This window comes from Leptidea sinapis, chromosome 16 (genome assembly GCF_905404315.1).
Source record: "Leptidea sinapis chromosome 16, ilLepSina1.1, whole genome shotgun sequence".
Taxonomy (NCBI): domain Eukaryota; kingdom Metazoa; phylum Arthropoda; class Insecta; order Lepidoptera; family Pieridae; genus Leptidea; species Leptidea sinapis.
In genome coordinates this window covers 9,380,174-9,406,943 of record NC_066280.1, presented here as the reverse complement: position 1 = coordinate 9,406,943, position 26,770 = coordinate 9,380,174, and the positions used below count along the sequence as shown (strand labels likewise).

The 26,770-nt window shown below is 36.5% G+C and overlaps 1 protein-coding gene across 1 annotated transcript; it reads right to left on the bottom strand.

The window, feature by feature from the left end:
• Positions 1-915: 915 nt before the first annotated feature.
• LOC126968719 (acetylcholine receptor subunit beta-type acr-2-like) lies at positions 916-26,566 on the bottom strand. The gene is made up of 7 exons (XM_050813815.1): positions 26,480-26,566; positions 11,498-11,625; positions 8,112-8,290; positions 6,476-6,790; positions 4,111-4,373; positions 3,616-3,826; positions 916-1,641 (listed from the first exon to the last, which is right to left on the bottom strand). Exons 2-7 carry the CDS (start codon positions 11,565-11,567, stop codon positions 1,522-1,524), a joined length of 1,158 nt encoding a protein of 385 aa, XP_050669772.1. The 5' UTR covers positions 11,568-11,625; positions 26,480-26,566; the 3' UTR covers positions 916-1,521.
• Between the last annotated feature and the right edge of the window lie 204 nt (positions 26,567-26,770).

Genomic DNA, 26,770 nt, shown 5'->3' with positions numbered 1-26,770 from the left:
TTACAACTGCGATAACATCAAAATTTGCCACTTTAAAAGGGTGGGCGGTTAATTGTGCCGCTGAGTGTAGTTTAGAATTGAGTCGTAAGTTCAAGATACATTTTTATTTAAGATATTATGAGTTTTAATAAATTTTGAAAATCAATAAAATAAAACATTTTCTTTAATTATTTATAATATTTGACATACTATGTTACAATATAACGAGGATAATAGAGACCTTTATATTGAAAACTGAAGAGACAAGACTTCAGAGTACTGTTGGAGCTGCCACGTCTTTGTAACGCGTCGGCTGTGTTTGCACGCGCAGAGGTCGATAGGTTTAGCCTAGGTTTAGCCAAAAACTACCATTTTTTGCAATTACAAACTTACTAACAGACTGCAGAAAAAGCTAAAGTCACATATTTTGTATTTTAATTGTTGACTGGCCATTACGAGTATTATATTCTATGACATTGTGAAATATCTAAGCAAAAACACAAATATGAATATCTGATTTGAGCAATTGAAGTCGAAGTGGTGACATTGAAAGAAATCAAGTAGATTTAAAGACCTATTTAATAACCCAAGTCTCAGCTCTCTTGGTTTTTAACCATAATGAGTGAGGATCCTATGGTTTCGACTGTAATTTAGGGAGATTATATCTATAAATGTACGTCATTTTTAAGATCTGCAGAGATTATATAAATATATGATTCTTATATAATTGAACTAGCTGACCCGGCAAACGATGTTTTTCCATATAATTTTTTTTTAGTGTTCGACCGTTTTTTCTCAGAATATATTTACCCTTATCATTTAGCGGTACGATATATAAATGTTGGCCGATTCTCAGACCTACCCGATATACACACAAATTTTCAAACAAATTGGTTAAGCGGTTTACCAACCATCCTAAGTAAAAAGAGGCTTCTCTACTGCGAATACGAGGCACCAGTAACAGTGTTATGATAGTAACAGCCAATATAGGGGCCTGTCGGTATATCGGTAGGTTGGCACAATAAAAATTAATGTCTCTTCGCAAATATAATTACTGACACAATTAAGTAATATAAGTTTATTATTAACAATCGATGGATCATAGTTGTTTGAAAATAAAATTTTGTACGATTTTCTTTTGAACTTATACTTCTTTAGGCGTGTTATGAAAAAATTATGAGAGTGGAATTCTGATGCACGCCCATCACTGTAACACAAAAGTAACAGGTTGAAGTTGGTTCCTAAGATTTTCTAACGTTTGCGTCATTCGTTATTTGTTTTTTGCTTTCATCGTTTATTCGTCGATTATTATGACAGGCAAAGGGTTCAAGCCGATACAGCCGTATTCGTTATTTAATAATTAATTGTCAAAGCCATCTTTGCAACATTTTTACAATATTGCTCTTTCTATAGATGTAGAATAGCAGGAGGAATAAATAATTTTAAGGATTTTTGCTTTGTTACGCCAAAGGAGTATAACTTCCTGCGTGCATACATAAGTGCACAAACACTTTTTTTTAATGCAAAATTAGGTAGTGTATTTCACATTATATATGTCAGGAAGATGATGAGCAGAATGAGTGCGAACAGTGTACAGAGCACTCGGTCCAGGAGCTGAGCTGCTGCAGCCCAGGCGCTACACTCCACGTCCACAGCTCCGCCCTGCAACACAGTCGTCTCTATGTACGTCATCACAAAGCCTCGATTTCACCATTCAAGTAGAACGCGATTGGAACACAGAACTAAGCTTACGCGTGTAAACGAATTTACAGATTCAAGTCGGATTTCACTAACACCAACTAAACGCAGTTCATCAGCCTAAACGCGTTTAAATGCGAAACATAGTTAAATAACTATTTTGATCTTATTCATACTTAACATACATTCTATTGTTTATTACATGTAAATTCAGTTTAAATAAGTTCTAAGGGTATCGCTGAAATCGCTTTGTGTTTAATCAAGATCAAGACTTACGTATTTGAACTCGTTTACGAAAAACTTAGTTCGTGCGTGTGTCATTCGTGAAACCGGAGTTAAGTCACTTTTATTTATTTATTGAATGAACAAAATTATCTTAATATATATAATAATAGAGACAAACTCGCAAAACCTCTAAGGTTTATGTGCGAGCGGTAAGTTCGCATTACACTAATTGTTCTAATTACTTAAGACTTAGAGCCTCGTTCACCATGTCCGAGTAAAGATGTGATTAGTAACTTTTCAATTCACGTTAATTGAAAGCTACATGTTATAAGTATCTTTTGCCAATTTCACCAGCGAAAATTATGTCCTGAGTAACTACTGATTGGTTAAGTGAGTAATGAATCTATCACACGTCATATTCGTTCAATTTTACGTCAAATATCACTTGTCAAACGTCATTGCAGATTGTCATTTAGGATTTTGTTGAATGTTGAGCGTTCACTAATCACTTCACTGTTTGCCGCCCGTTTGCCTTTGAAACTAGAAAGCTTCTGGAAATAGAAGTTTTCAAATTTTGTTATTTAGTGGGTATAGAATATCATGGATAAAATTAAAAGAGAGAGAAGTGCAAACTTTACTTTACACGAGAGGGATAGTTTTGGTCTTATTAATACTGAAATATGCAGATATCTTGGAGAGTAAGCAAAGTGATACCACATGGAAAAAAAAGGAAGCCGCTTGGGAAAATATCCAAAGCGAATCTAATGCTCGATCTGGTGGGATTTTTCGGTCTATAAAGACATTAAAGGTAAAGTATGAGGGTCTCAAACGTACGGTTAGAAAAAAATCTGCTGCAATACGTTCAGAACTTTACCGTAAAAAATCAATTTCATCTAGGTCCGTAAGATAATCGACACGGAATTTAAATATACGCATTCTTGGTATTTGTTGTGTGGAAAAATAATCTAACTCTTCCAATTGATGATCAATCAAATCGAATAAATCTATATCTAATAATTTATTATAAGCTACCTCTGAAATTCGTTGAAAGATGCACAAAGTTGAAATAACAACTGATAATAATAGTAGGCACATAATATGTATAATGCAACTGTCGAGTAACCGTGCTAATTGGCAGAAGACGCCGCAAGTTAGTAACGGGACAGTTAATCGTAAGATTAATGTTACTTTAAGATCGAGAAAATTCGCATGTATGTTACTATTGACTTTACTCAGTGATTAGCTTACTTGAATGTTTACTTGAATGTGGTGAAAGAGGGCCTTAATATAACATATACTAGTATTATTAAAAATATACATCATAGGTATTCCTGGTTATTAGCTTCTAGATAGTATTTTTTTAGCTTTACTTTGAAATTTTTCTTCTGCAGATATATATCTATTAGATCATTAGATAATGTTTGTAATATCCTTGGTAATACATAGTTACAGGTTCTTTTACCATATACATTGTTATATTTAGGTAGGCTAGTTTCCTCATATTTTGTTTTCTTTCATAATTCTTAACATTACAATATGTATTTTTATATTCTACCACTAAAATAGCGAATCTTATTTTAGAGTGTATCGACATGACATTACAATAGGAAAATAGTTCTTGGTGGTTAGTACTTGCCTTGCGGCATTTAATTTTTAAAATTGTTATTGAGGAAAGAGTCGGTGGAGTCGTATACTTAGCCTCACAATGCGTACCTTTGCAGTCGGTGTGAGCGAGATGATGGCGGAGGCAGCCGTGACTAGCGACCGCAGCGCTTGAGGCGGTGGTGCACTACACAGCGCCAGCCGCACGACAAACGCGCCAGAGGCTGCCGCCAGTGCGGCACACACGCTCGCCGCACTCACTAGCGACAGCAACGTGGGCGAGTCACTAGCGCCCGCCACGCGCGATGCCACCGATATCAACCTGAACGGACACACTTATGTTGTCGTGTCGGCTAGATTATGGCTACCACAACGGCGCCTATATCTGCCGTAAAGCAGTGAAAATACTGGGCAAATGAGACTTAACATCTTATGTCTCAAGGTGACGAGTCCAATTGTATTGCCAGTCAGAATTTTTGTGCTTTTCAAGAATCCTGAGTGGCACTACATTGTAATGGGTAGGGTGTATCAATTAATCAGCTGAACGTCCTGCTCGTCCCCTTATTTTCATAAAAAATAAATCTGAAAACCAAAAGAGTTTAGTACCAGATAGTCGGCAGGAGAGCGGACACCGCACAGAGCGGCGTGCGGTCGGCGGGCGGCAATAGCGCTGCGGCGATCAACAGTGCGGTTGCGGCGGCGAGCACCGCACCTGCGGCGAGCGAGTGTGCGGCCGCGCGGCGCCGCAACGTCACAGTCCACGAGAGTACGCGCCGCGACACTCCGCCTGCCCCCGCGTCCGCTTCCGCTTCCGCCGTACCCAGCACTGACACCAGCTCCCAAGTACCGGACTCCGACACCGTGTTCTCCTACACACAAGATTAAATTAACTCTATTGATTTGAAAATCAAAAAGTTACACTCATAGCTAAATACATTTTAGCTATTTTAGATTAGTTGAACTATATTGACAGCACGTCGCAAGAAATTCATTGCCACTGTTTTAAAAAATAAGATTGCAAAAGATAGAACATCCTATACAAACAAGAGCTATAGCTCTGAACCGGTTGTCGATTCTCCGGGCCTGCAACGTGTAAGGCGAACGAACCTTATACCTCGCCTGCTAAATGAGCTGCCCTTCATTGAGCAGCAAAATTTAACTACTAAAAACATTAATAATTATAGATTAAAGGATTACCTATTAAAAGTACTATAGCCTAAGATAATTTGAAACTGCTAATTTATACTTATTCGGTTTTAGTCGTACAAACCATTTTGACTGTTGTTAATTTAATATATATCTTAACTAGTAAGTAATTATTAGCATTGATTGTTGTCACCTGTAACCATATAGATGCTTAGTTGACCTAGTTTGTATATAAATAATATGTTATATAATAAATAAATAAAAAACAAGAAATTGTATTCAATATCTAAACTCTACAGTACTCAAACATTTTTCAAATACTTGATAAGAAGAAAAGATCTTTATTTTTTACATGGCAAATAAATAAAACTCAAAAAAGTTACGAGCGCAGAAGATGCATCAATCCGCAAGCACTGTAAACAAAAAGCATTATACGAGTAATTTATCCCAACAATTCATCATCACGAGCATAAGATATAGACCAGCCATCGCGTTCCTTGCACATAATTTTTAAAGTAAGGACGCCCGCGCCGCATCGAGCAATGCCATACGAATCTACGAGGATTCAACGAAATAGAAAAAACAGATGCTATGTCTCCGAATACCTCTACAAATAATAAATGTTTTCTCCTAGAAAATTGTGCCTACGATTTTTTTTTGTATGGAATAGGAGGACAACCGAGCGTACGAGTCACCTGGTGTTAAGTGATCACCGCCGCCCACAATCTCTTGCAACACCAGAGGAATCACAAGAGCGTTGCCAGCCTTTAAGGAAGGTGTACGCGCTTTTTTTGAAGGTACCCATGTCGTATCTATTATTATTATCAAGTCTATTACCTATTTCTATGTCCTACCATTATTCTATGTCCCTACGATTTCTTATTAACCCTTCATAATTGTTTCGTATTCGTCTAAATAGGGCGGTATAAAAATGGCATTTTTTACAACGTTTGAATAGTCATATTTTCTCATGTCGTTAGTTGATTGTAAAAAAAAATTCGTTTAAAAAAATTTACTTCAAAAACTGAAAAGTATCAAATAACTAAAAATTTTATTTAATACACCTTTACCTTTAATGTTAATAAAATGCTATTATTTATATGTGCTACCTATTGATAGGTTTTAAGTCAGTGCCAAGCCCTAAACAAAATAAAACTTAATATTATAAACGGCTTACCTATTGTAATTATTTAGATTGTCTGGCCACGTGTGTCTCTCCGCGTGGGTTGTTTTGATCTAGACGAAGCTATCCCGCTCAAAGTCACGCGTGGCGAGTGTAGGTACCTTTATTACATTAGGCTTGGCACCGACTTCAAAGTTATCAATATGTAGCGCATACAAATTATAATATTTTATTAATATTAAAGGTAAAGGTTTGCATGAGAGGTGTATTAAATAAAATTTTTAGCTATTTGATGCTTTTCAGTTTTTGAACTCGTTTTTTTTAAACGTAGTTTTTATTTTTATATTTTACGTTTTAGTGCCACTTAATAATAATATATAATCAATCTGAACGAAAACTCCAAAAAAAAGCCGTACAAAGAAAACAATAATTATGTGACATAATCAAGACAAAATCTAGGTAAACAAAATTTTCATATAAATGTTCATAAAGTGAAAACTACTGGGCCAAACTAGGTAAATTTTTTATGGGACCAAATGGCATCTATTTCGCATGAACAAAAGAATTACGTAAATCGGATCATAAATCTCAGAGTAATCGGTGTACATACATTAAAAAAATACCGATCGAATTGATAACCTCCTCCTGATAAGTCGGTTAAAAAAGAAAATATTGTAAATTTTATCGGTTAAAAAAAGTTACCTTTAACTCAATAAGATCTAGATCTATTTCATCAATATTGGCATGCGAGCGTGATGCCACCTTCAGGTGTGCCTCCTGAGTATCCTCAGGCCAGGCCTGAAGCTCCAGTGACACGGGGATGGACACGTCAAGTTTCTGCACCCAGGAGACCTCGCCGTCACTGCTCACGTGCGCCCTGAACCCCTGGTCCCCGCCGGCAATGCTCGCCACGCTAACTATCACCACGTCAGGCAACCAGAGTCGCTCGGAGGCGGTCATGCCGCCTTCACATCCCCACTCCGTGGCGTTCCAACTTATCCGAGAGTCGTTCCACCTCTGTAACATTATGATGCCGATTCCTCAAAATTTTGAGCTTTCTCTTTGACTAATCTTATATCTTTAAACGAGCAATTCTTGTATCTATATGTATTGAAAATTGTCATTGTTTAAGGTTCAATCACGCCTAAACCTACTGATCTTATCGACATGAAACTACCACCATTCGATGCGAAATTTATCCTAGATGGTTTATGGCTATGGTAATTTTTTATCTTATATCTTTAAACGAGCAATTCTTGTATATATATATATATACATAATCTGAATCTCGGAAACGGCTCCAACGATTTTCATAAAATTTAGTATGCAGGGGATTTCGGGGGTGATAAATCGATCTAGCTAGGTTTCAATTTAAAAAAAAATGGTTTTATCCATGTTTGAATGAGAAACAGCTACAATAACATTAGAATACAAAGTTAAATTTCGTCACTATATACAAGACTATTATAGCTCAGATGGGACATTGGGTGATCCGGAAAGCAGAAGACCCCGGTTCGAATCCAGAAGTCCTATTAGTTCTTTTTTTTGTTCAAGTTTTGTACATTCTTAAAAATCCGAGCAAGGCTCGGTCGTCCGGATATTTGTATTTATAATAAGATGAATAAAATTGAATTTATTTCCTTTTAAAATTCTGAATTTTGGCGGAACGGCTAGTATACATATATATGAATCTCGGAAACGGCTCTAACGTTTTTCTTAAAATTTAGTAGGTACACAGGGGATTTCGGGGGCGATAAATCGATCTAACTAGGTTTCAATTAAAAAAATGTAGTTTTTATATCCGTGTTTTAATGAGAAACAGCTACAATAACATTAGAATACAAAGGTAAATTTCGCCACTATATATATAAGACTGTAAAAGCCCAGATGGAACATTGGGTGATCCGGAAAGCAGAGGGTTCGAATCCAGATGTCCTATTAGTTTTTTTTTGTTCAAGTTTTGTACATTCTTAAAAATCCGAGCAGGGCTCGGTCGTCCGCATATTTCTCGTTTAATGACCTACCCCGACAGAACACAAAATGCTACCAAAGTATTGCTAGCATAAAAGAATTACGAGTTTTCTATATATAAGTCCACGCAAAGCAAATTCTTCGTGTTGTTTGGGTGTGCTTGGAAGAATTTTCTGAGAGAATAACGTTAATGTTAGTGAACTGCATAAACGATGGTCTTGTGGCAGTAGGATATTTATAGAAGTCGGAAACAGAAATTAACTTTCACCAGTGGATTTCAAACCTTTGTGTGTCAAATTCTTATCTTCAAACATAATAGATTCTAGAAGGCTGGCATGAAATATATGTACCTACTCTTTTCACTCACCATATGCAGATCCGCCAAAAGGTGTACTGTAGAAGATTTCTCGTAAACGTTTGCGTGTCGGACATCCAGCGTGGCTTCGATGCGGAGAGGCGTGGCCGGCATCACTTCTCTATCATACTCAGCCAGCAGCGTGTCCAGCTGTGTGGATAGCGAGCATTCTCCTAGAGCAGGTGTACTTTCTGAAAGTTGACACAGTCTACTTAAGTAATAGCTCTAGTTTAAGGCTGGGGACCGAGTCAAAGGCGTCAACGCCAACGCCGTCAAAGGAATCGAGCGGAGCTAAGTGGGAGACCAGTGGAAGGCTCGACACAGTCTACTTGAGTAATCTCTCTAGTTTAAGGCTGGGGACCGAGCCAATGGCCTTGAGGAATCGAGCGGAGCAAAGTGGGAGACCAGTGGAAGGCTCGACATAGTATACTTGAGTAATCTCTCTAGTTTAAGGCTGGGGACCGAGCCAATGGCCTTGAGGAATCGAGCGGACCTAAGTGGGAGACCAGTGGAAGGCTCGACACAGTCTACTTGAGTAATCTCTCTAGTTTAAGGCTGGGGACCGAGCCAATGGCCTTGAGGAATCGAGAGGAGCTAAGTGGGAGACCATTGGGAGGCTGCTTTGCTCAGATTATGGGTACCATAACGGCGCCTATTTCTGCCGTGAAGCAGTTATGTGTGAACATTATTGTGTTTCGGTCTGAAGGGCGCCGTAGCTAGTGAAATTACTGGGCAAATAAGACTTAACATCTTATGTCTCAAGGTGATGAGCGCAACGGTAGTGCCGCTTAGATTTTTTAGGTTTTTCAAAAATTCTGAGCGGCACTGCATTGTTATGCGCATGGCGTATCAATTACCATCAGCTGAACGTCCTGCTCGTCTCGTTCCTTATTTCCATAAAACAAAAAACAAAACAGTAACCTCTTTCGCACAAGATCGCATTAGTTTTAATTGTAATTATTTCATTAATTTTAAGTTTTAATTGTAATTAATTAATTAATTACAATTAAAACTAAGGCTATCTTGAGAAGTAGAAGCATTTTTAATTGATTACAAACATAATACAATTTTCTTTACAAAAGTAACATGTTATGTTAAATAGTATTGGTAATTGGTATACAATTAATTAATTTTCGTATAATGTTTATCTAGATTGAATGATTAGTATTGCTCCAACTGAAAATTTAGAGGTGTTTTGGTGATTTTTTTTCGCACTGTCTCTAAAAAATAGAACTGTAAAAAGTTAAAGTGTGTGTGTACTTATGTATGCATGCAAAAAGTTATACTTGTTTGGCCTAACGAAGCAAAAATCATTAAAATGATTTATTCCTCGTGCTATTCTACGTTTTTAGAAAGACAAATTTTGTAAAAATCTTGCAAAGATGGCTTTGAAAATTTATTATTATATTATGAATACGGCGTATGGGCTTGAACCCTTTGCCTGTCCTAATAGTGGACGAAGAAACCAAAAAAAAAAAACAAATAACGCAAACGTCAGAAAATTTTAGGAACCAACTTCAACCTGTTACTTTTGTGTAACTTAAAATTTCACTCACATCATAATACTGTAGATGTTTATTTTTTGTAAAAAATATGAGCTTATTATAATCCGTCAAGAAATGGTTTCAATTATGCGCGGGATAACAGCCTTAAGGCGAAGAGTAAGCAGAAAACATGCAAACAAGGTGTTTTTAGACAAGTTTTTTGGTGTATAGCATTTCGAGCTATGAACACTGTTACATATATACTTAAGTCTTATTTGTAGGTTTCTAATGCTTGCTGTTGGTTATAGTTTTCAGTTCAGAGCCTTTTTGAACTACCGCTTTTCCTTGCAGTTAAACAAGTTTTTTGGCATGGCATGACGCATTTTTTTTAGTACAATTCTAAGAAAAGTTATTCTTATAGCTTTACTTTTTTGTGTAGGTATATTTATAGATTAGTAATGAATAACGAGGATTGTAAGCATATAAACTGTTTTCCACGCAAAAAATTTGAAAATATTGGCTTTTTACATAGATGGCGGGTCGGAAGCCGTGAACTCATATCGCTCAAGGTCGCTGGCATTTAGTGTCGCCTTAAGTCGTTCATTCAGGAGACGTCAGTTTCCTTGTTGACGTAATCAAGTTAAATGGGGTCCGAACATCTAAAAGTAAAGTAGAAATTGCATCAGGTATGGCTAAGCAAATACATCAGGTATGTCTGCGCTCTCTTGAAGTTGATATCAACATACTTAGTAACACTCATCAAAGGTTACCGTCTTAGGTGTAATATTTTTCCTGTTACACCTTTGTTTTTGTTGATAAACTTTAAATTTGGCGAGCAGAGTGTAGAGCAAATATGTTGTTGGTCACACCCAAAATGTACTTTTAGCATCCGGATAATGGACATTCGAAGTGTCTTCTTGCGTCACGTCCTTTAATTGAAACATTTCATCAGTAGCAAAGAATATGGCGTAATAGTACAAGTACAGAAGTCTCACTCCGCAAAATACATTAAAGAAATAGGCACTCTTGTTATACAATTAGGTGTAATTCAGATCGCACAGCGCAATTAACCAACAATTTTATTTTTCTATGGAGATTTTTATATGAGCAAACAGCAAAGTCACTGAGGAAATATGTAAAGAAATACATACCTTGGTACTTACAGTGCTTTTACAATACATATATCTTACTCAATACAATGTTCATACGTTGAAATATGAAACATTAGGTACCTATGCTCAATCAGTGACCATAGATAATACAAACAATGACATGATAGTAATTATTCCGTGCTTAGACTTGCAAAAACTAAACATATCTTATAAATTGACAAAGTCATACTTAATATATTATACTAAAATGAAGCAACATACCTCTTAAAAAATCTACATATCGTTCGCTGCATTTGATTATACTTGCTACTTTGTTCAAGGATGATTTATGTGAGAAGAAAAACATAAAATAACCTTAAATCTATCGTATTCATTTTCTTGAAAAATGAAACGGTATTACTAGTTTTAAGAGTCAAAAGCGTTGCTTGAAGCGAGAAACTGATATTGTCTGAAACTAAATGATACTGTCTACTGATATTTAAATGATCGGACAGCTTGGGACTAGATTGTGATTATTTTATAGCGTTAGAAATGTCTGTACAATATTGTATATTTTTATTGAAAAGAGCGCAAAAAAAGAATGCTGGGAGAGTTTCTTGCGCCGCTTCTTCTCTCTCAGAGCGCCATTTGTTTCCGAAGCGGTAGTAGTATCTCGTAGTTATTAAAAATGACATCAAAAAGAATTCTAAAGGAATCAATTTTGAGAAAATAAATGCATTTTATGCCTTGTATGTCACACCAGTCAGTAAAATTCAACATATGCACTTAATGTCAGGAACAAGACAAGTCCACAGTTACGTACCATGCAGCATCACAAGGATAAAGAAAGAGAGGAAGGTCAGGATACGTCCCATGTCGACCGTTCGCGCCATGTCAACCGGCTCGCGCACGTACTACCGTCCGTCGCTTCTGTGCCACAGCGTTACTGGACTGTGGAAAGTAATGGAATCGTCAGTGGCTCTCAACATATTTTTGCCTAGAAATAATCACAATAACATAGCGATAGCACATTGGAGTCAACCGGCTAGCTAAGGCTTGGGTAAAATTATACGAAATGTACATATTTCGCATAATTTATTTCATAACTACAGTACCTGCTGTCACTGCAACTGTAGCGAGCTCTCCTCCGGCCTCTGGACACACATTCTATTCTATGATCGGATAGAGTTTTTTCCTGTTTTCTGAGAGTTGTTTCAACATACTTGCTGCTAACAAACAATTTAAATATTAGGTGATAACCTAAATAAATAAAATGTTTTTGAGGTGCGGAGCCTTCGGATTGTCCATTAAATGGAACTTTCAAGTCCCGTTAATTATTTTTTCGACGGCACTCATTCAAATAGTATGCAGAGGTATTAGTGTAGTGCAACCGCATAGTCTTATTAAACAAGTGCGGAAAATTTCCAAGATATTATTTATATACGCGATAAATAATATTTGTACTAAAAGTAAATCATTCAGGTGGAAATCTTTCTTAATCTAATTGGAGTTTCAAATATTGCGTTGTTTACTAGCAAATAGCAAACGGTTTTTTCCGTAGAGAAAATATATTTTAATCGTGTAAGTACGTCAAAATCATCATCATCATCAGCTGGAAGACGCCCATTGCTGGATAAAGGCCTCCCCAAAGATTTCCACGACGATCTCATCCAAACTTGTGGGGGGCCTACCAACACTGCGTCTTCCGGTACGTGGTTGCCATTCGAGGACTTTACTGCCGTCTATCGTATCTGTCCGTCGAACTATGAGGCCTGCCCACTGCCACTTCAATTTCGCTCATTTGGGCTATGTCGGTAACTTTGGTTCTAAAAAAAAAAATCAAAAAACTAAAACCATCATTACATGGCTCATTAAAGAAATTGTAAAAAAAATACATAGAATTTGTTGGGTATTGGCGATAAATATTTTATTAAAATATATCGATAATATTGTTAATTGTGAGGTTTGAGAGCCGCTGGCCGCGTGGGCGGGCTGTGCGCATCGCTATCGGTCTTCCGGCGCCGCAAGGATATTCCCGTGAGCGATATTTCATTATTCTTCAACAACTCAATATCATTATGTGACCGTTTGTTGTGATTCAGGAGCGAATTAGACCTATTTGAAACAGATTTTATACGGATTATAACTTTGAACATTCATCGTCATGTTTGACGTACAGCGGGTTGTCAGGCCTGCTATCTGTCGACTGGCTGACGGCCTAACATTTTAACCATGAGATAAAATATTATAATTGTGGGACTCATGATGTCATAATAGAGGACTATTCAATTGTTAATAGGTTATGCTGTTGTGATGCAAGTCTAATCACTAGATATATCTCATAGTCATTGAATGGTTGACTATCGACATCAGCGGCCCGATTCACGTAATTTTACATGAGCGATATCGCAGAGACATTTGTCGTTCACCTACGATTCGTATTCATGTGATTTAAATCGCACGTTCGAGAAACGATCCTATCCAAAAATCGCTAAAGCGTATTCACGTCATCTAGACGGACTTCAATCGTTGTGTCATTGGTATTCTGCTATCTTTTTACAATCGGTTACAAACGATTTAATGTCAAATCGAACGTCTGAGAAGTCGCTGAACTGAAGTTAGTAATTTGCAGTTGTTGGCTGTTGAAATATTTTTCATAAACATGAATATCAGCTTGTCTTGGCTAGTTTTGGATCTTTCCGAAAGGGAAGACCGGCGAAGAGAACGTTGACGCCGAAATAATTTTATGAGGATCAACAAATATTTTGCTTTCGAAATGATAGATACGGAGTTCGTGAAAACATTTCGCTTTAAGAAAGGATTTAGATCCTTGGTCTTAATGAAGACCTCGTTCCTCTAATTCCATGAGAGCGTAATACTATACTTAGTTTCCTATTTAGGTTGGTAGTTACCAAGAAAGATCTTAGTAGGTACCTACCTACTTATCTGTCTAGACATCTACTATATTTAAGAATTTAATTAAATATATTATAAAATCATGTGCTTTTTTACATTATAGGTATAAATAGTATTTTATGCTACAGGATCTTACCAAACCATTGTTGGTCAGAGTAATTTCAACTCAGTAGGTATCTCAACCTACAGTGTCTAGAGCAGTGCTACAGGTGACGAGAGCACCCAATGATGTTGAGTTATTCAAAAAACATGTTTATTTTCCTCTTGCTCAGAATGGAAGAGATAGAATAAAGAAAAGGTATTTATTTACATTTACCTATGTTATTGGACTAATTAAATACCTACTTACTTAATTATTTATTAAATATATGTAGGTACTTATTACAGCTTTTATGAAAAAACTAAAATAGCTAAGTAAGTAATTCAAGCTGACGCACGGTACAATCTTCTTCGAGCTCATTTTGTTTAATTGAACAAACCGAGACGAGAAAGAGTTACCTACACTTGGCGAAAAACCAGTTTGACTTTGATGTACGGCGGTTTTTTTTTTTATTACGACCATTTGGGTACGACATTTCATTTTCAGCATATTAATTTCTGTATAAAAATAATTATACCTTACCTTTTTACTACTCTACGGCTTCAAATATTGTTAGGTTGAGTACTAGTAACTGAGCAAAAGACTCTGATATCATAATAAACACATTTAAAAGAATAAGGTAGAAAATAAAGGAATAGTAGAATTAGACTGGCAATGTCCTATCGCAAGTCGTCGATAAGTCGCTGAGTTTCAGTCCTATTGAGTTGTCATCCTATCGAATCGGTACGTGAATACCAATTTTGGACCAAGTTTCAATAGGACGACTTCTGAACTACAAAGATTTTTGGATCGTTAGAATATACGTGAATCGGCCTACTATTGAGTTGTCGTCCTTCCTATCGAATCAGTACGTGAATACCAATTTTGGACCAAGTTTCAATAGGACGACTTCTGAACTACAACGATTTTTGGATCGTTAGAATATATGTGAATCGGCCTACAGTACGACTTCCAAACTTCAGTAGTAGGAGGCTATCTAGAAAAGTGATGATAAAAAAAAGTGTGTGTACTTATGTTCACGCGTTAGAAGTTATACTTCTTTGGCGTACGGAAAAATAAATCAAATTTTAACAAATAGTTAAGATCAAAGATAGTATAAACACTCACCCCGTTATTCATAATTGTCCGCTAACTTTAAACAGCCGCTAAGGAGTGTTAGACTGACTTAGGTCAATAGACGAAGACAGAGTGCGAATTAGCAATGCTTTAAGTTAGCAGACTATTATGAATAAGGGGGTCAGCATTTAAGGTTAATATAAACAAGTATAGATTTTTTTTTATTTATACATAAAATTTGTTAATATTTCAGAAATAAAACAAAACGAAAAAAAATATTTTTTAGATAATAATATAATAATTTTTAATTAACGATGTAAATAAATTATACATACCAACAATTAACCTCAAATCTATAAATGCACTCAAAACAGTTTATTCAAATCAGTTGTATCACTAATATTCAATATATATAGATATACTAATAAATTATTAGTAAATACTATCGCCGTCGTATATGAAACTGATTTAATAAAAACACCAAAATAATATTTATTTATTCACACTGTTTAATTATTGTACTGTAACGAAACACGTGTTCTAAATATAAAAATACTAGAATATACAACTTGAACATAGTTATCGATTTTCATACCACCTAGAACTAACTTCACGATGTAGAATTCAGATGTCGGTGTGCGCGCGCATCGTAAAAATTCACTCTCATCATTTTTCTCCATCGCGCCAAACGTATAACTTCAAAAAGTGGAGGGTGTTTATACAATTTGGTATGTAAAAATAGAGAGATCATATTATGTAGGTGTGGAAAGAACATCACAGGAGCAATCCAGAAATGGAAAGGCAGATGAATGAAGGAGTCGGTGCGCGTCACTACATACACCTTCCAGGAGCTTAGAACTTTCTTGGGATGTCCGCAAACTTCCGGAGGGTCGTCATATTTTCGAGGATTTTTCCCCTTTCCAGGACTACGTCACCTCGGACCATGCCTACGTAAGGGACCGTTCCGTCTTCTCCGTATTTGTACCCCATTGTGGTGCCCACAAAGATAAAGGTAAGTTTCTTTAAGCTGACGAGTCGAATGGACAGTCTTTAGTGCAGATATCGATGGTCTGCTTCTTGTGAGCGTTTTTAAGAGAGTATACAGCCATAAATGTGTATGGCTGAATCGTACCTAACCGTAAGCCCCGCCAAGGTTCAAACTCTGCACTGCGTGACCTTGATGCACTGTAGACAGATGTCACACCGATGTCATAAGTAACTTGTTCCTAGGATAAGTGACTCTCGTAGATTGACGCTGAGTTGGAGACGTTAGTCTGACTCCTACTGCTTTTTTCACATTCCTTGGTAGTATACTGAGGCTATTCTTACTAATACTGCGGCGACGCGGATGGCTATTTTGATGGCTACGCACTCGCATTGTAAGATGGTGGTGTGTGTCACCATGGGTAGTGATATGTGTATGTTTAGTTTCTGCTAGAAAACATTTACCACGGGAGTAATATTTAATCTTTTTAATCCACCAGTTATTCTAATGCAGTATCAATTCTAAAGTTAATTAACTAAATGCTATCTTTTAAGGCAGTAAATTTATCATTAATACAGTTACTGTAGAGGTAATGCACTAGACTTATTGAAAAATATTGATTTTTTATGCGCCACGAACAAGGCAAATTAAAATAAATTTACCTTGTACTTTTGATATGATACACTAGATATAATCATTAAAGATATATCATAAAATTTAGAAAAAAATAAGTGTTTACTAATAATACAATACACACGTTAGAAATTATGCTAGCCCAAGGAAAACAATTGAAATTAGCAAAAATGATCGAATGTTTCTCACATTTCAGATAATTTATAGCAGAAGAAAACTGGGTATCCTCTGCCAGAGTAATAGAGTTACCCTGGCTTGGATACCCGGGCACAAAGGTATAGTAGGTAATGAGAAAGCTGACCAGCTAACTAAGGATGGAGCCTCATCCCCCTTCATCGGCCCTGAACCCTTTTGTGCAGCTGGAGAATCTCTTATCCGCAATGTCCTAAGGAATCAAGAAATGCTGGAGGCAGCCAGTTACTGGTCCTCGCTACCAGGCCATCGGCAAGCTAAGCTGCTCCTTGGCAACTATCAATGTAAGCGTGCCAAAAATGCATAGGCTTGGACAGGACACATCTGAGAGCCCTCACGGGGTTCCTATTCCGGCCATTGCAAGCTGAATGGGCACCTAGCCAGAATGGGTCTCAGTGAATCAAACCTGTGCAGATTCTGCTGCGAAGTCACTGAAGACCCCATACACATTCTTCTGGAATGTGAAGCCATTGCCAGAATCAGGCTGGGGTGTCTTAAAACACCTTCACTTAAAGCAGAGGATGTGCCCTGCCTGGACCCTCGGAGGATCCTACGCCTTTTAAAAGTAATAGGTCTCGAGGATATAATTCAAATCTCGGCACACTAAAACGTTTCCTAGTTAGTAGCCTCGATTCTCCTCCTTAACTTTTAAGTTGAGGGCAGGCGCGCTAGCGCAAGAAGGGGGCGCAATAGATCCTAGGATTTAAGTGCATTGAAATCTCCAAATCATAACAATAATAATAGATCATTTATACGTCTAGATAGACTATGACAGCTGTCAAAACGTCGAAAAAAAAATAGACTCTAGAACTAACCTCTATTTTAAGGAATGCTACAACACTAACACAAAGTGTCATACAAATCGCGAGTGTAAGACGTAACTTTGTCATGCACAGTAAACTTATATTCCTGGCCTGTTTTTATCGGTTGTCTAACAGCAAGAGACTATCTAGACGTATAAATTATCTAAGCCCTATAATTATCAAACATGTAAAAAAAAATCAAAAGCCGCAAAAACGTATATTTCGAGACTCTCAAGTTTAAATTTAAAGGGTATTTGGTTGACCTAGAACTTAGGATTTGGGAAAGTCTTAATATACATTTAAAAAAACGGCCTTTAGGTCCGGTATCCACGAAGGTTTTTTCGAGATGTGGCAAAACGTGCAAGTCATCCACATTATAAGGGATGCGTTTCCGGCCCAAGTGGAATTATCTATGCTTGATTTGTGGGTAGCTTTCGGGGTAAAAAGTTTCTTGGGAAACGCGCAATTGTGGTTTGCCAGATGGAAACCTGATGCGGGTGAAATTGCGCACTTTGACGTGGGGGGTTGAACTAGCAGAATGGTTTTACTTTCTCCAATTTATCTCGTAGAGCGTGATATGTGAACTTAGTGCATACAAAAGTCATCGTAGAAGCGTTGGTGGTGTAATAGATTGAACCGTTAGCTCTCACCACGGAGCCTCTGCTTCGATCCTCGCCCGCCACGTACAAATGTGTTATCGGTTTTCAAATTCAAACGTACGTTTTTTCAACGTTTTATAAGGTAGTCATCGTTTTAATGTAATCTCTGTTACAAGAAATCATGGGCTGTGATGATCACTTACCATCAGGTGTATGCTCTTTGTTATCCCTCTTCCATAGAAAAAAAAATTGCAGTTGCAGAGTCTGCCGATAGAAGTGAAAACTTAGAACTTTTAGCATTAAAGTTTGAAATTTCACCATGTTTAAAAACAATGGCACATAATTACTTTCATTTTATTTTTAACCGACTTCAAAAAGGAGGAGGTTATCAATTCAATCGGTATTTTTAAAAAAAAAGTAAAGTTGTAAAGGTGTATTAAAATAAATTTTTAGGTATTTGATACTTTTCAGTTTTCGAAGTCGGTTTTTTTAAACGTAATTTTTTTTATATTGTATATTCTTTGGCGTGGTCTTACTTCTATATCGGCATGTCCATCATCTGTCATATATCTATAAAGTATAAACGTGTGTAAGCTGTGCATCAGCCTAGCGAAACTCTTTGTTAGAAGCCCAACAAGATAATCCTCTTCCTGTAATCGTTTAACACCACTCACACTCACATCACAAATCATACACCTACAATTACACTACACACAAACACACATACAGATTATATCACTGCACTGCGAAGAGAGACTGCGAATTCTCTTCAAACCTAGAGTCCATTGGGCTAACAGATATATTAGATCGTTAGTGATCTTCTCTCCTTCCAGCCTAGTGAGCAGGCGGTCCAAGGTTCGAGCCTCCTCCCGAGACGCCCCGCGCCTGTGAGCTACATTTTCGGCCTCCAAGGCCCGGCTTCACTGTAAAAGCCTTTAGGGCTATCAGCACAGTGGAGGTTTTAAGTCGGTAGAGGCTCGGGGACATATGGGCCCCTTCAATACGTAAATGTATTTTCCTCCTTTTAAAAAAAAAAAGCGAAACTCCCCAAGAATAAAGCGATTCACTCGATTGTATAAAACGTCAAACGTGAGGGCATTGAGAGATTGACAGATGACGTTTATATCTTGTAAAAAACGGAGATAGCCGAAATCCACTACGTTTTATGCAACTATTCGCTTTCAAACTTAGCCAGATTATACTTCGTCGCCATATTGTAAATAACTATTTCATACTTATGTCAAATCTCACTGCACGTTTCATACACATCTGAATTTCAATTTATACTTAGGCAGTGCCGCCTCTTATTACGTTGTACTTACATCCTCTTTAATGTGCATAGGAAACCATCAACTAACGAAAGGAATATGAAAACAAAAACATCAAACTACAAGTAAATTTTAATATCTGTATATTAACCTATGCAAATAAAAAAAATTATGTATTCAACAAAAATACCCAAATTAACAAAACAAATTATAAATGTAACATGCACATCTTATTTACATTAAGTGCTAAGGAACTAAAAAACACAGGAAAAACATTAACAATTCACATATTCAGATAACCGCCAAGATTCAAAACACAACAAGTAGGTATATTAACTATGTAACTGGAAAACTGGGCACAATATTATCACATACACATAAAATCTTTCATAATTTATATATCTAGATAGACTTAAAAGCTGTGAACTGATAGAAAAAAATTGCGGCGATAATAATTATGGCTAACATTTCAATTTTCAGCAATACAAGCACACATAGAAGTGTTTTTTTTGTTTTCAAAGTGACGTTTGGCGAGTGTAGCTGTCAACTGGCTGTCAAGAACACTAAAGTAATAACCTCAGCAGGGATGTGAGATTAATGGAAAATAATCGATTAAATAAAAATCGTTTTTAATAATAATAAATAATCGATTTCTGCGAAAAAAAACGATTTTTTGTATTATTTAAAAATGCTTTTCATATTCCAATAATAATCCTAAGAGATTCATACTAACTATTTATTAGATTAAAAATAAAATAAAATTATATGAATAAAAAAATAACCAATTCAAAACTAAAAATCAAAGGCTATGTTCCCTTAAAATTGCAAGGTAAGGAATTAGGAAACCAATAGCATTATTGATAAACATTTAGTACTTAAAAGTTATATTTATTATAATAAAAATGAAATGATGAACATCCCAACAAAATTACAAAGTTATTGTCTCAAAAACTAAAATATAAATCAAATAAAAAAATTGCCATAAATTGGCCATTTAAAATTCCATCCTATTTTAAATTCAACTAGTTTTAAAATAGTATACTAAAAATGAGAATTAAAAAACTAAACGACTACTCTATAGTCTCAAAAACTGAAAATGAATTACACGTAACCTTTACAATTGATTTATATCACTATAAAAATCGATAATAAATAATCGATTATTTTTTAACATCCCTATAACCTGGTGTGATACGTTACCTAACAGCTAGAGGCTCTATCTAGGCGTATAAATTATCTAAGTTATACACATTCTAATTTATATGACCGAGGCCGAAAATAGTTTATTGGGTGCTTGTCTTTTCGTTTATGCTAATTTCAGAAACAGTTAAGTCTATTTTAATGACGTTTCCAACGATAACAATATTATAATGGGGAAAATCGCGCGCACTCGTTAGTAGTAGATAAGTACAAAAGTTTCCCGTAGAAGTTAGCCTATATATTGTGAATGGATGACAGTATGGTGACAGCCGTCAGTTATAAATTATTATGTCAAACAACAAGATCTGTCAGAGCAATATTTAGGAAGATTATTCATTATACATTACTCAATGTTCTGCAGAGGCGTTTTACTGTGCAGTCTGTTAGTGAATACTGCTTTATTTGATATTTAACTTAATTTTGTACCTTTTTGTACTATGTTTAGCTGTCTGTCTGTATTATGTGATGTCTTATGTCGGTAGGTCAATGAACGGAGCGTACAGCGTAAGTGTTTAAAGCACTTGCTGATTAATACACGCAATGTAAGGTAACCCCAAGTTTATAATTACTTCTCCCTGTCATGTATTTCTGTAGTGACAAAGGTAATAAAAGGTATACCTAAAATTAAACATGATAAAAACCCACCAACCAATACGCACAATGTTTACAAATAGATATTTTGCTTATGGTTGGTTTATTTGTTCGTATGTATAAAGTTTCCCGCGTGAATTTGCAAAGCCTAAACATTCGGAAAACTTCAGAATTATAATTTTTTTAAATTTATTTAGTGGCACGGGATGCAAGTCCATAGGCCAAGAATTATCATTGTAGTGACAGTGCTGTCAGCGATATAGAAAAGGTATAAATTTATACCAAGTTTATTTGTTATGTCGAAAAAGTTTTAATCTTGGAATAACTTAACTTCGCGCTTATAAAAAAACACATTCAATGATCACACACACACAAATATAACAACCAGTTTAAAACCGGCCGAAGCCATAGAGTTATTAATATTCAGTAATAGAGTCCGTAGCGTCAGGTTTGGTGTCAATGTGGATTGAGTTGCTGTGTGTGCGGGGCGGTTGCCGGGGGCGCCGGCGGGGGCACCGCAGGGGGCGGCGGACAGGGCCAGTAGGGGGCGGCGGGGGCGTTGCCATGCGCCTGGCACGCGGCCGCCAGTCCCGCCCAGCAGAAGCGGTACGCGTAACGCTTGCCGTGCACCTGCAACCATACCACACGCTGCAGGCGTTTTACCAGGAGGCTTCTTTGCACAGGATGCCGGCTAGATTATGGATACCACAACGGCGTCTATTTCTGCCGTGAACCTGTGTGTTTCCGTCTAAAGGGCGCCGTGGCTAGTGAAATTACTGGGCAAATGAGACTTAACATCTTATGTCTCAAGGTGACGAGCGCAATTGTAATGCCGCTCAGAATTTTTGGGGTTTTTTAAGAATAATGAGCGACACTGCATTGTAATGGGCAAGGCGTGTCAATTATCATCAGCTGAAGGTCCTGCTCGTCTCGTCCTTTATTTTTATTTAAAAAAAGGCTGCTGCATGGCGCAACGGACTGACCACCTGTTCCAGCAGCGACAAAAACAACTTTTATCTACATCCATAAAGATTGTGAAACAGTTAGCTTATTGCCAACATTAAAACGTAATGTTGTACTGAATTTCGTAATAACACTCCTTTGTTTTTTTTCGATCCCTTCATGCGCAAAGAGTTTCAACAAACAGCCACATTCTTATTGCTCGATGCGTGGTATCTGTATGAATTAAAAAAAAGAACCTTTCGTTCCACACTTCCAGAACGTTGGGCGCCGTAAAAAAAGTAGGTTATTCGAATCCCCGCCATTTTACGTCGATATATTTACTTATTGATTTTTTTTTTGAAAATGAGTGATTCAAGTTTTGACAGCACACTGCCAGATATTTTAAACGCTGCAAATTACTACATAATCTTTCTAATGAAAGAATTATTATTTTTGTAGTAATTTGCAAGTTTTTGCATTAGTTTTGCAAGCATTTGTAGTATATTAATACTTAGTTTATTTGTACCTATATGTACAGTAATGGATGATATTAGGTTACTACTAGGACTGGCTGTTTTAATGTTATCAATAAGCTAATTGTTTCAATATCTTATAGAGGATTAATATTCTGGGTATAGATAAAGTCTTGTATGCAACTGTTGATATTTAGGTATTAAAACATTCATGTGATATTATTATCACACGTGACACGAGGCGAAGCCGAGTACAACCCATATTCGTGTTTTAATACCCCTTATTACACAACAGTTGCATAAATAACTATTATCTAAACTAATAGTAGTTTTCCAATTAGAGCACTAGAATGTTCCAAATACAGCAACGCTTCGCACAATCGAGCACTCTCAAAAGTGTGAAAAAATGCGTGTAATCTATACCAACGCAGTGGCAGAAAAGTTATTTCTTTAAGTTGGCATTAATCGAAATTTTATTTATATTCCTATTATCGTAAGTAATATTAAACAATATTAAATAAATATTGAAATAATTTTTTAAAGCATTCGTTTTGTCGTTGTTTTAGTAGAACTTATTTAAAAAAACTCACAAAACATAAAGAAATATTGATAATATAATCAAAATTAAAATAACCGTAAATAGTTTTCAACCACTTATTATCGTTTACCACTTTATTTATACATTATTGAGGTTGCTAACTCTATGTATATTTTTTCAACAGTGAACTTAGCGCACTCTGCTGGTGCATTTAAAAACTAACTCATGTCACAATTAAGCATCAGCACAATTCGGCATTTTGCGGCATTAAATTTGATTTTGTTAACTAGTCACTAGTTGACTAACGGCCATTTTCAATAACCTATCTATTCTTAGTTTAACTTACTAGAGGTATTCAAATGATTTAAGTTTTCTTTAGTGTTAATTTCTTTTCTCCTCTACACAAGGCATCCTCAGGACGTGTTGTCTCGCCAAAATCTGGCAAGAGACATAGACATAGAGAGTCTCTTGCCAGATTTTGGCGAGATAACACGTCCTGCGGATGCCTCGTGTAGAGGCGAAACACGTGTCGAATTGTTTTTAAAAACAAATATTGGCGGAATTAACACTAAAGAAAACTTAAATCATTTGTATAATTTTGGATTTCCGCAAAGTATCGCCTAATTAAATAAATTTACTATAGGTATACAAATCCATCCTTTTACGCTAATTTACATTTCAATAACCTATTGACAGATAGCATTTTACTATAACGGCCGTTCCCAATATTCAGTCAATCTCTTACATGAGATAAAAATCGTAACTATCGTTGACTTTTCTGTCCCAATTAACTTATCGACGGTAACTCACTTTATTCGTGCACGCTGTGTGTCAATGGGACGGCTTACCAGCGATATAAAGTTTGTATGGAAATTGCAATTCACGCGTCCCAATATAAGACGATAAGAATGACTTATCGGGTATATTGGGACAGCTAATTACTGACAGTAGAAGATAGTAATTTATCTCTATCAGTAGTTAGTTTATTGGGAACGGCCGTAAATCATAATTAATTAACTCAAGCACTAGTAACTACCATTTTATCCAAGAAGTACCAGCGGGAGGCTCCTTTGCATAGGCATACTCTCCCGAGCCGGCGCTAGATTATGGGTACTAATGGGTAATGTGTAGGTACGCATTACTGTGTTTCGGCCTGAAGGGCACCGTAGCTAGTGAAATGACTCTTAACATCTTATGTCTCAAAGTGACGAGCGCAATTGTAGTGCCGCTCAGAATTTTTGGGTTTATCAAAAATCCTGAGCGGCACTGTATTTTAATGGGCAGGTCGTATCAAATACCACCAGCTGGGCGACGTTTTTCTCGGAAACGCTAACGATATGACTTCATCTCTTGAACATACTTGGCATTTTCTCTACCTAAAATAAAATAATGCCTTTATAATAAATAATATTATTTAATAAAGTCAGATTTTATATGTTTTACAAAGAATGATATAATGTTATATTTTGATATTATTATTCATCAGAAAATAAACACTTAAACTTTTTACAGGTGAGGTTGTTGATTTTCTTTTTTATGCTTATTTATTGATGAAAGAGTAAAATGTTCCTGGGATTCCGCCATTTTATTTGACTGATTATTATTTTCATTTTATATTCTATTTATAATTCATTAATACCATTCGCACATTTAAAAATATTCACTCACTTAATAAAATAATTGATAATAAGAAATTGAAGGTTATACTAGCACATATTAATATGACGTTAGTATTGAATATTAACTATTGACTGTTTTATAACTTGTTATGAAACCTAGGACTCTCTGTGTGACCAAACTCTTTGGGTGACCAAAGAGAATGTAAGTACCTACGTAATAAGATGCGGGACTGCCTAAGTAAAAGTTGTATAAAATGTCAAATGTCATCGAAATCGAAATCACTTCGATTTGACATAAGTTTAATAAAGTAGTAATTACAGTATCGCGATTGGCCACGAAGTATGTCTGTATCCGGCTAAGTTTGAAAGCGAAGAGTTACATAGAACGTAGTGGATTTTGGCTATCTCCTTTATTTACAAGATTATAGCCGTCATCTGTAAATCTGTCAGTTTCATAAAATCGAGGAAAATCGCTTTTTTCTAAGAGAGTTTCGCTAGGCTGGTGGTGACCACCAAGCTTAGCTGGAAGACAACGTTCCAGACTTTTTAAGAGCTGCAGACTGGCCCTCATCTAGCTCCGATCTGAATACCTTGGACTACAAATCATGGTCAGTTTAAGTAAACATGGCCTACTCAAAACTGCGTGCCGACTTGGAGTTGCACAAACCGTAGAACAAAACAGTGACCAGATTTTCCATAAAAGCAATGCGTTAAGCCATTGATTCGCTGTAAATGAGATTAAAGTCCTGCATTAAAGCCATAGGTGTAGTCATTACAGATAGAATTATTTCTTATTTATTGCTGAGACTTCAATTAATCAATATACAAATAAAACCAAAACCAAAATTTTATGAACGATGAGGGACTCGAACCCGCGACCACTCGCGTACCTTGCGAGCGCTCTTTCCAACTGAACTAACCGTCTGAGCGACGTATCGTCATAAAATCTTGTATGCTTTGTTCAACTCTCAGGTTGTGGCTTCATCTACGTACGTCATACGACATACATCACTCGAACGGTTTGCTCAGTTGGAAAGATCGCTCGCACGGAACGCCAGAGGTCGCGGGTCGAGTCCTGCATCTTTCATAAAATTTTTTTTATTATATATTTGTAACACAACTTATGACCACTATGTATGGGATTTTTGGGAAGAAAAGTCGATCTATCTAGGTTACACAGGTCAGAAAAACGCAATCTTAGCTATAATTTCACTGTGACTTATGCCACAGTATGTAAGAATGTTGCCATATACTTAGTTGACCAATGAACTGATTACCAGTACCCATGGGGGCTGCCCACCATCGTCCACCGCCAGTCGAATATTGTATATTGTTATGGGGCACTGCGGCCGACATTAATACCATCTTTGTGCTGCAGAAGAGGGTTATTCGGGCGATTTATAACCTAGGTCCTAAAGAATCATTAAGAGAAAAATTTAAAGAAATAAACATTTTGACTGTTGCTTCTCAATACATTTTTGACAATGTTCTGTATGTTCATAAGCACATTGAGGAATTCTCTAGAAACTGTGACATTCATAATGTTAACACGAGGAACAAATGTACAAAACAAATGGGTTACGAAATTTAAAAGAATTGTTAAAAAACGTTTGTGTGGGAAAGGTTATTATAGCTTAAACGATTTTCTTAATGACACCACGGACTGGGAATAAAGCGAACACCCTCAGGCTCTTTAATTATAAATGTTTATTGTACGATATCACATTGTAATCCATATTTTATATAAAAAAAAGCCCGCTGAGTTTCTTGCGCCCATTCTTCTCAGGCCTGAGGCAGTCTATTTTGAATGGGTGGTAGTTTTTGACGTTCAATAAGTGATTTTAAATCCTATTTTGAATAAAAATATTTGAATTTGAAGTCATCTCTCACCTTGCCCATGATGTTCTTATCGTAGTAGTAGCGCAGAGCTCTGGACAGCTTGTCATAGTTCATGTTGGGTTTCTGCTTCCGCCGACCCCAGCGACGAGCCACCTCCTCCGGGTCGGACAGCCGGAACTCTCCTTCGTTGGGGGTACCCTGTTTAATAAAAATATGTTCGATTACAACAACTAACCAGTTGGAGGCTCCTTTGTACAGGATGCCGGCTAGTTTATGGGTACCACAACGGCGCCTATTTCTGCCGTGAAGCAGTAATGTGGAAACATTATTGTGTTTCGGTCT

What these genes read in the sequence shown, in the direction of transcription:
- LOC126968719 (XM_050813815.1), bottom strand. Translation starts at nt 11,567, where the DNA reads ATGGCGCGAACGGTCGACATGGGACGTATCCTGACCTTCCTCTCTTTC. An exon ending in TATCCTTGTGATGCTGCATG is followed by an intron (nt 8,291 to 11,497) that starts GTACGTAACTGT and finishes GTCAACTTTCAG; the next exon opens with AAAGTACACCTGCTCTAGGA. An exon ending in CGCTCACACCGACTGCAAAG is followed by an intron (nt 1,642 to 3,615) that starts GTACGCATTGTG and finishes ACTGTGTTGCAG; the next exon opens with GGCGGAGCTGTGGACGTGGA.